A 10,403-nucleotide genomic window follows, 5' to 3' on the forward strand; every position below is an offset into this window, starting at 1 on the left:
CAAAAACAACCTACATGAGAACAATCAGAACCAAAATTTTGTTGAGTCTTAGCCCCTCACTGCACACACATGGTTTCTTTGCAGCAAATTAGGCCTCGCCAGTATATTCCTTGGCAGGGTAATACATGTTCCTAAGCAAACCTGCTCAGGCTGGGTGCCACCCATGCTAGCTGGACCTTGGAATGCTCCAAGCAATGTTTTCTCTACACCCTACAGAACACAGTGCCAGCTGGCACTGCAGTTGCTCCACCAGGCTCACCCCAGTGCTCTGCAGAGTTCACTGTGCCAAAACCGTGCTCTTACAAATTGAAGAGATAGTCTCTCTCCTAACTGTTATATACCCCAGGGTTTTACACTCCTCAGAGCTCCTGATCTTAAGTTTTCATTTCCACCCATATATTCTCCATGGGAATCAGATATGATCTATCTGTGGCTGATCTGAGAAATGGAACTGAGAGATGAACACCAGTCTGTGATCTGAACTGCCCCCACATCTCCTGCAACCATGGCTGTGACCGGTCTTTCAGTGACAGCCCAAATGCAGGTGGGCCTGCCTCCTCCAGTCACCTGGCATGTCTGAATTGCACCTAAATATGGGCTGGACCCCAGGCCACAAATAACACATTGAATTAGGTATTCTTTTTTTTTTTTTTTTTTTGGATTGTCAAAAAAGAATGTAAGTATTCTATCTAAAGAACTAAGGAAAAACAGATAACACATTTCAGTGAAGATGCCTGGCTTTTGTTGAGTGAAAAGGGCTCAGTATTACAGAAATACCACTGCTTTCATTCAATAGGCTAAAATATCCAGTTCAGCCAGCAAAATAACAGCTGAGGAGGTCAGCAGAGCCTTCTTGCATTTGATAATTCCTAATGTGTTAAAATTTGCTATGTTTGACTCTCTGAGCCCCTCAAGGGACTAGAACTCATTCCAATCTTATCACAAAGGAGGAGCAGTCACTAACTTAGAAGGTCCCTTTTCCCTGACTGCTAGGAGTGTCGTATGAACAAGTCTTGGGAAGGTCAAACCCGTTGTCTACCAAGCATAAGTGACTCCAGGCAACTAAGTTAGTGGGCTTCATTAAAGCAGGAATTATAAATGCCAGTAGAGAATACATACCTTTCTAACTGGAAGGGTTCTAGAACCCTTCTTTGAGTCTACAGAGGTACAAGGAACATGCTTCAGTCATGTGCATAAAGATCTTCTCTGATTCAAGGACTTTTTATGCCTGTTAGTACTACTCATCACTCTATTCCCTAAAACAGACATTCAATTGAACTTTGTTAAAATAATGCTCAGTGATTTATCATTTTTTCCCTGTTTTTTTTTTTAAACCAGATTAAATCCAAGGGCACTTAAGCTCTGAATCACATTCCCAGCCCTTTTTGTCTTTTATAAGAGACAGGGTCTCACTGAGTTGCCTAGGGCCTCCCTAAGTTGCTGAGGCTGGGTTTGAACTTGCGATCCTCCTACCTCAGCCTCCCACGTTGCCGGGATTACAGGCATGTGCCATCGAATCCAGTTATTTTTTTCCTTTTTGAAAATATTATTTTTAGTAATGTTGGAAGGGGATAGATAATTTTAAATTATGTTCTATTTAATTAAAGAGTGCCAAAAGATTAACTAAAGAGCATGAAGCTACACCCTCAGTTAGTGCTATAGATCTGCCTGCTGGTTACCTGTGCACAAATCAAGACATGGAAGCAGTCCAGGGAATTTGGTGAAGTACTTTAAACCCACCTTTGTCCATGTGAAGTTTACCTCAGAGAGGGAGAAAAAAAAACAGGATAGGCTGTCATTGGGTAGATTTTCCTTTAGATAATGACATTAGAGCTTTTTACTCTTCTGAGAACATAGCCCAACATAGCAAAGTGACAAAGAGATAAATGGCCAAACTTCAACCTGTCACTTACTTTCCACCTCTGGCTGGCCCCAGCCTACCTTTGCCATGCTAATAAGCAGTGTGGTAAATTTTACCTCTTTGCATTTGCTCCATATACCTGTTGCCAACCAGTTGGCAAGAGCTCAGGCAAACAGGGAGATGGAGGAGGACAAAAGAATATGACTAATTTGGGGGGACATATGCATGCATCCATCTCCAAAATTAGAGGATTAATTGACCCACGGTGCAGGCACTTAAGAAGGCACCTTTAGCAAAGACATTGATTGTTTCACAGGAAGAAGAAAAGAGCTTGCATGCCGGTTCTCCTTCATTCTGTAGATCCTCCTTTGTTTTACAGCTTTCAACATTCTGGTGAATGTCGGTGTAGTGCTGACATACCCTATCCTCATCTCCATTGGGACCGTGCTCAGCGTTCCTGGAAATGCAGGTACTGGCATGGTTTGGCATGTGCAGGTTCTGATGACCCAATAAGACTCCTGTTCGTCTTTATGCTCTGACTTGTTTCTTCTAGCAATGATGAATTATGTCCCTTGCCTCAGAAGATGTTTTTAAATATCATGAAGGTGGCAGACAACAGAATAACTATGCAGCAGATTTAAAATTTGCAGCTACAAAAACACTGCTTTTACTTGGTTGTGCTTTTAGAATTAAATACCAAATGTATCATTTGGGTTTCATGCAATCTCCCTGACAACCTAATTTCGTGGTATTTTTAGAGGAAGTCCTATGGAAACAAAAGGCAACCCAGCTTAGGACTCTGAAGTCAACGTCACTAATGAAAGTACAGAAAATGTACAGGGTTTTGGGCTCCCATCAAACTATCCTTAGGGAGCTGCGGAAGATTCTCTTGGGAGCAGAGCAGGTGGCCCTCCAGGAAAAGCAACTTGACTCACAGGGGCAAGAGGAGGAGCTATTTATCTAGAAAAATCTTTCTGGTGAAGCCTGCCAGTAACTCTAGTAATGAAAATGGGTTGTCTGGGTGATAGTTCTGTCAGTCCTTCCTACTTTAAAATTCTATGATTCCAAGTCTTGAGTACTGTCTTTCTTTTCTTTAGGAAAACCAACATATGTTTACTGAGTGTTTATTATTCGATCACGGATATAAACAAGACAGCAAAAAACAAGTACATTTTTGTTTTCTTAAGAAGCTTACAACTGAGTTTATAAAAGAAAACCAATATACTTGAAACAAGTTGGAACTCTACAATGCAACTTATTATTAAATGCCCACACTATGAAAGACAGACCCAAGGGCTATGAGGTATTTAGAGGAAAGGGATATTGGAGAGAAGTGAAGTTGACAAAGAAGTTCATTAATTCACCATGAATTCATTCATTCAATAAATAATTTCCAAGCACCTCATCTATGCCAGGAACTGTGCTAACAATGGTGATAGATCCTGAATAAAGCACAGTTCCTGCCCCTAGGACCATGTAGTGGAGAGGTAGATAAAGGGAAGTGAGTAATTACAAGGTGGAAAAATAATCACTTTGATAGAGGCATGTTCTGGATGCTCTGAGAGCACATAGGAGGAGCATACAAGAAGCTGCCTGCAAGAAACCTTAAGATAGAGCTCTACCAGAGCGGGTGGTTCGATGGAGTAGGATATGAGGAGGGAAGGGCAATTTATACAAAAAGAACAGCATGTGTCAGACAATTCCACACCTAGGTATATAACCAAAAGAAAAGAAATTAAAAGAAAATTGGAAACAGGGATTTGAAAATAACTTTGTACATAAATTTTTACAAGAGCACTATTTACAATAGCCAAAAAGTAGATATACCCAAATGTTCATCAGCAGATGAGTGGATAAACAAATTGTAGTGTATATAATGTGATATTATTCAGCCACAGAAAATGATGAAGTATTGACACATGCTACAGCCACAACGTAAGTCAACCTTAAAAACCTTATGTGAAATGGAAGAAAACAGTGTAAAAGTCACACATTCTGTGATTCCATTTATCCACTGAAAAAGAAGCAGATGTGTAGTTGTCAGGGGAAAAAGAGTGGGGATAAAAGGTTGAGAACAGAGTTTAATTTTGAAGTGATAGAGATGTTTAGATAGAGGGTAATTGCACAATATTGTAAATGGGCTAAATGTCACTAAATTCACTTTCAAACAATTAGTTTTATATTATATGAATCTCACCTCAATTAAACTTTGAAAAAGGACAGCACGTACAAAGACATAGGCATGAACAAGTTTGGCTCATTCAAAAAATGTCCAATGATCCATTGAAACTGGAAAAGGGGGTAGGGCTGCGAAGGACAAGTCGAAGAGAAAAGCCAGGCTGGGTGCAGTGGCACATATCCAAAATCCCTGGGACTTGTGAGGCTGAGGCAGGAGGATCACAGGTTCAAGGACAGCTTCAGAAATAGCAAGACCCTGAGCAACTTAGCAAGACTCTGTCTCAAAGTAAAAAAATAAAAAGGGCTGGGATTTGGCTCAGTGGTTAAGCACCCCTCAGTAAAATCCAAAGTACAAAAGGAGAGAGAGAAAACCATAGAGGTCCTTAGGTCCAGTTTCATGGAATTTGAGCTAAGCCTTGAGTAGTAAGTATGACTTTTGAAAATATGGAGAAGTGACACTGACTTAGGTTACTTGTTTTCAGAGAAACTTAGAAACAGTCATGGGCTGTGACTGATGTGACTTTTCTTTCCTAGCTGTGGACCTCCTGAAGCAGGAGGTGATATTTAATGTCGTCCGCCTGGCTGCTACCATCATTATCTGCCTAGGGTTCCTGCTGATGCTGTTGCCTGAGGAGTGGGATGAGATCACCCTGAGGTTCATCAACAGCCTGAAGGAGAAGAAGAGCGAGGAGCACGTGGAGGACATGGCCGATTCCAGCGTGCACCTGAGGAGCAGAAGCAGGGCCAATGGGACAGTGTCTATACCACTGGCTTAAGGGGGACACAATTTGAATGCACGTCGTATGTATATTCTGTGAATATAATCAAATTTTCTCTCTACTTGTACGCTCAAATGACAGTATTAACTCTGAATTTGGATAAATCATATGTAAAATAATGCCAACGATAAAAGTTTACATTTATATGCTTATCGAGGAACTGATGTAAATAATCATAATAAAATTTTTTATTAAAATATATTTGTCCTTGTTCTCTTTGTTCCGCTTGGAGGGGAATTTCCCTTGCAATTCACAAAATTTCCTGAAAATATGAGATTCAGTTAAATCATAGATGTATTATCCTTTTCTCAACCGGCATAGAGACCTTTTCATTTCAATCCAGAGAGTGTTGTCTAATGGAAAAACGTATGAAATGGATATACACTTCCTATTCATTGAAGTTCAATGAGAATCTAAAAATTCGAAAGCTGGCAAATCATTAAACAAATATTAACGGAGCACCCTCTATCTGTTGGACCCACATTAGGAACCAGGAGGATATAAAGATAGAGAAGACATCTGTACTTTCACTGTGCCAGCATAGCACAGAGCATTTTCACTTTAGAAGTCTCTCTATCACAAAGGATATAGAGAGGACATCAGTCATCTCTAAAGTCCTTCACCACCAAGTTTCCTGAAAGAATTGGTTCTATTTGCTGTCATTTTTTGTCTTTACTTCCTCTTCAATCTTGAACCCACTGCCAAGCACCTTCTGTCCCCATCATTCCTCCTGAAGTGCCTTCTAAAGTCAACAGTGACCTCACTCTTGCAAAATCATGTTAGTACTTTTCAACTATTGCCTTGTGCTCTCTACAGCATTTAATGCAATGACCTTTTTTCCCTCCTCTGAAATACTCTCTTTAGCGGGATCCCATCACTTTCTTGTGGTCCTCTTTCAACCTCATAGCCAGCTCCCCGGATGGATCCCTCTTTCCAGGTTAGTCCTATCACCAGTCATATCCTCTGAGTTCAGTCTTCATTTGCTCTTTTAGCATCTCATTCCATACTCTCAAGGAGTTCGTCTACTCCAGTCCCTTCAGTTCTCCTCTGCATGGTGATGACATCAGGATCTTATCTCCAGCCCAGATCTGTCCTTGAATTCAGATCTGACTATTCAAATACCTTCTGAGCTCAGTTGGATGGTGTTTTTTTATTGCTATTTTTCTGAGAAGTCTTTTCTTATCCCCCAAGCCAAAAAACATGACCTCCTTAGTGGCTTCTATTTACCCACATTGTAACACTGATTCCGTATGTGGTAAGTGCCACTCTATTGGTCTGAGTTTCCAGTGGACCATGAGCTCCTAAGAGCAAGAGCTGCGTGGCAGTCATGGTGTGTCCCCACGGCTTAGCACTTACAGACATTCCGCCATGAGTCAATGGGTAGCTCAAGACATACAGCCCACTCTAAACCATATGAGATCAGTCTTAGTTAAGGACAGGCATTCTCATAGATGAGATGATTAAAGGAAGGATTGAAAGGTGTCACGACCTTTCAGTTAAATGTACCACAGTCCTTATCATGTTTCCAGAAAATACCAACATGCTGAACTGATGAAAGGTACTCCTGCCCTGAAGGTGGATTAGGGCATCTAGCAATTGAACATACTTTGCACTTTGTAGGAAATTGGCAAGAAACCAAGCCCTTGTGACAGCTGTCTTACTATTCTTTTTTTTTTTTTTTACTCAAGATTCCCTAAAAGTGTAGGTGAAACAATCACAAGACACAAGAAAGGAACTCAGAATCTCACACTGGCTGGCTGGGCATCATGGTAAATAAAAACCTCAACGTGTCATGACTTTGATTTCTCTGTCATTCTTTGAAAAGGCAATGTCAGTCTCCTGGCATAGATAGATGACATGATATTAACTAAAATAACACACACAGTTTAAGCTCCATGACACATTTTTAAGCTTCATGGAAAATGGTACAAAGTAAGTGCAATTTGTTATTAATAAATATGAGTTAATTCATTATCTAAGTAGAGTTAGTTTTGACTGTTTAAATGCCATACTGGTACAAACATTGCTCTTGCCTTGTTTTTAAATTACTGTTGAATAGTAGTAATCACTGACTAACCCTCTCCAGCATCTTGCCAATGCTTAATGTGACATTTAAAATTGTGTTTTGATGTCTTTAAGAAATGGGTTGTTTTGCTCTTTTTGATGATTCATTTTGAAAAAAATAAAGTCAGTCACTCTACAAAGCACTAATTCAACCTATGACTGATCACCATAATTAGCTCAGTCAATGCTAAGAATTCCATTATGGTATTCATTCATTAAAAAATTATTAAATTCTACTTCTGACTTGGAAGTGGGATATTATGAGACTGTTACCAATTGGATCTGTGTTGTGGGAAAGAAGATACAAAAATGTGTTAAAAAAAAAAAAAGAAGGGTCACTGCTCACAGGAGCTTGCAACCTTTATAGGTAAGCGGTCACCTTGACAGTCTGAGTCTTGAAACGACTCAGAAATTTTTTTTAAAACGAGCTTTCGGTAATGTGAGATGTTCCCTTTAATTCTGGTAAAGTGAACATAACAACAATAATGCTTTTATTTTACTTCTCATGGTTATCATGAGAATCAGATGGGATAACATATTTCAGTCATTGAACAAATTGTGCCTATGTTGTGCCTTCAGTGAGTCAGATTCTGGAGGATACTTAAGGGAGCATGACAAAGTCCCCGCTGGAGTGGGGGAAAGTCCCTTGCTGTGCTTACTGTTATCCTGCATTTACCTTTCTTTCTACTTCTGTCCTTCCTTCCTCCCTTCCTTTCACAGTGGTGGGGATCAAACCCAGGGCCTCGGGCATGCCAGGCAAGCGCTCTGCCACTGAGCTATATTCCCAGTCCTATCATACACCTTTGTCCAAACCTGTTCCTCTCCAGTATCCAGAGGCAATGGCTTGTGTGGATCACTGAGTGGCCAGCACAGCTCAGGGATGAAGAGTAGCCATGTGTCCAACCCCAATTTGCACTCCTGAGAGGCATGACTTTGGCAAACAGCTCAACTTACTCTGCTATTCAATTCCATCATCAGCAAAATGAGGATATTAATAACTATCATTTGGGATTGTTGGAACATTACAAAAAATAATGTGAGAGGATCTTCACACATTGCCTGTCAGGCCAGAAGCAGAAATCCTATTAGGTTTGTTTATGTCCCTCCAGGACCTTGTCCAGAACTTGACACACAGATTTGGTCCCCACACCCATCCTTTGGCACCCAGTTCACAGCACTGTGCCCTAAACAGTGGTGCTGAGCAGAGAATTCTACCCAAAATTAACCAAAGAGACAGAAGAAGGCTGGCAACGAGCAACACCGGGAGGAAGCAGAAAAGCACAGCCATCTCCATGAGTGTGTTTCCCCTCCGCACTTCATGGCGCAACTCTTGCCCAGTCAGTGGAACTAATTGCCTGACAAAAAGACAGACTAGCGACTTGGGCTCTGAAATTAAAATCACTTCAACCACGTCCTGATCTCTTCACAAAAAGATTATAGGCAAATCAATGTTGCTCATCCAGGCTTTGCACGCCTGTTAATTTTGTGCAGATGCTTTGTCAAGATCCAGAGGACAAATGGTTTGGAAAAGGACAAGGCAAGAGATAAAAGAGTGACTGGTGTAAGCAGCCAAGCATCAGAAGGCTTCTGATATTTAAGTACAAATCCTCTTTCCTACTTATCCATAAACCCCTGTCAGAAATACAAAAACACCTACTAAGGGCTGGGACTACCTAAAACATGTTGGTTTATCTGGCAGGTTAGAACAAGAAGTCTCTATTAATTCTAGTTCTTTTTAGTTCTGTGTCTTTTTTCTTCCACATCTGTGGCAATCAGAGGTGAGGAAGGAACAGGGAGAGTCTAGGAGGTTATGGTGTGGGGGTGCTAATTCCAAGAACCCAGAGGCAGAAAGAGTGGAAGTCCCACACTTTAATGCTCTGGTTGGCTGATATGACCCTACATGTATGCCACCAAGGCAAACGTGACTTGCTGAAGCACCACATCCTTTTGAAACTTGTGTATCTTAAGATTAAGAATTATTTAATGTTAATCTTTTCCTCATGCTCTTCCTCCCTGTTCTGTTCTTAGTTGCTCTCTTTATATCAAAGAAGACATTTGGCATTTGTTTTTTAAGGATTGGCTAGCTTCGATTAGCATAATCTGCTCTAATGCCATCCATTTCCCTGCAAATTCTATGATTTTGTCATTTTTTATTGCTGCGTAGTACTCCATTGTGTATAGATGCCACATTTTTTTTTATCCATTCATCTATTGAAGGGCATCTAGGTTGGTTCCACAGTCTAGCTATTGTGAATTGATTAACATTAAACAAAGACGAGTGGGGGGAGAGAAAGGGAGAGAGAAGGGAAAGCATATTGAAATGGTAGGAGACCCTCAATGTTGCACAAAATTACATAGAAGAGGATGTGAGGGGAAAGTGGGGGGGAAACAAGGGAGAGAATTGAACAACAGCAGATGAGGTAGAGAGGGATGATGGGAGGGGAGGGGAGGGGGGATAGTAGGGGATAGGAAAGGTAGCAGAATACAACAGTCACTAATATGCCATTATGTAAAAATGTGAGTGTGTAACCGATGTGATTCTGCAATTTGTATTTGGGGTAAAAATGGGAGTTCATAACCCAATTGAGTCAAATGTATGAAAGATGATATGTCATGAGCTTTGTAATGTTTTGAACAACCAATAAAAAAAAAAGATTAAGAATTATTAACCTGAACTATAGGGACTGGCTTTAGCTGCCATTCCAAGAAACCCTTGTCAGAGTTTTCAAAATGGCATGAACTGGGCTGCTTTATTCTGGAAGAATAAATTCCAAGAACTCAGGCTGAAAACTCACACTGTCCTATATATTAGCCATTAGCCATGTGTGGCTTTCAAAATGTGTCAAGTGTCAGTTGAGATGTGCTATGTCAAATACACCGGATTTGAGGGCTTCATACAGAGAAAAAAAAACTGTTTTGTTATTAGTTTTATACTCATTACATACTGGAATGAGAATACGTGAATATGTTGGGTTAAATTAAATTTACTTTATCTGGTTTTTTTTTCTTCTTAATTGTAGCTACTTGGTTTTTAAATCATATAAGAGGCTTGCATTGTATTTCTATTGGACAGCATGACTCTAACAGGAATTGCTTTCCTGGGAGGGTATGTTTTTGAGTTCAGGCTGCTATAACAAAGTATCTTAGACTGGGTAACTTTAAAAAAAAAAAAGTTACTATTTTTCACAATTTTGAAGGCTGGGAAATTCAAGATCTTCCATGTCTAGTGAGGGCTGCTTCCTGGATCATAGTAGGCGTCTTGTCACTGAGTCCCCACAGGGCAGAAGGGGCGAATGAGCTTCCTCCAACCTTTAATAAGGGCACCAATCCTATTTTTGAGGGTGGAGCCCTCATGACCTAATCACCTCCCTGAAGTCCTTCCCCACAATGCCATCACTTTGGGGCTTGGGGCGGGGGGCATTTCAACACATGAATTTGAGGAAAGAGACACAAACATTCAGACCATGGCAGAGGGATGGAGGGAACCATGGGATAAACTCAGGAGGGCAAAACAGCTTTGA

At 40.6% G+C, this 10,403-nt stretch overlaps 1 protein-coding gene across 2 annotated transcripts in view; it reads left to right on the forward strand.

The window, feature by feature from the left end:
• The window catches only part of Slc35f4 (solute carrier family 35 member F4), a 253,271-nt gene extending 248,298 nt beyond the window's left edge, over positions 1-4,973 (forward strand). For both annotated transcript variants that reach the window (XM_058584636.1, XM_058584638.1), the window contains exons 7-8: positions 2,241-2,330; positions 4,574-4,973. In XM_058584636.1, coding sequence (XP_058440619.1) covers positions 2,241-2,330; positions 4,574-4,815 — 332 coding nt within the window. In that variant the 3' untranslated portion in view covers positions 4,816-4,973. The remainder of the gene's footprint in view (positions 1-2,240; positions 2,331-4,573) is intronic.
• The last annotated feature ends 5,430 nt before the right edge of the window (positions 4,974-10,403 follow it).

The sequence above is a fragment of the Marmota monax genome, unplaced genomic scaffold (assembly GCF_021218885.2).
Source record: "Marmota monax isolate L192 unplaced genomic scaffold, Marmota_monax_Labrador192_F-V1.1 WCK01_AAM20220418_F8-fsc00001, whole genome shotgun sequence".
Classification (NCBI taxonomy): Eukaryota; Metazoa; Chordata; class Mammalia; order Rodentia; family Sciuridae; genus Marmota; species Marmota monax.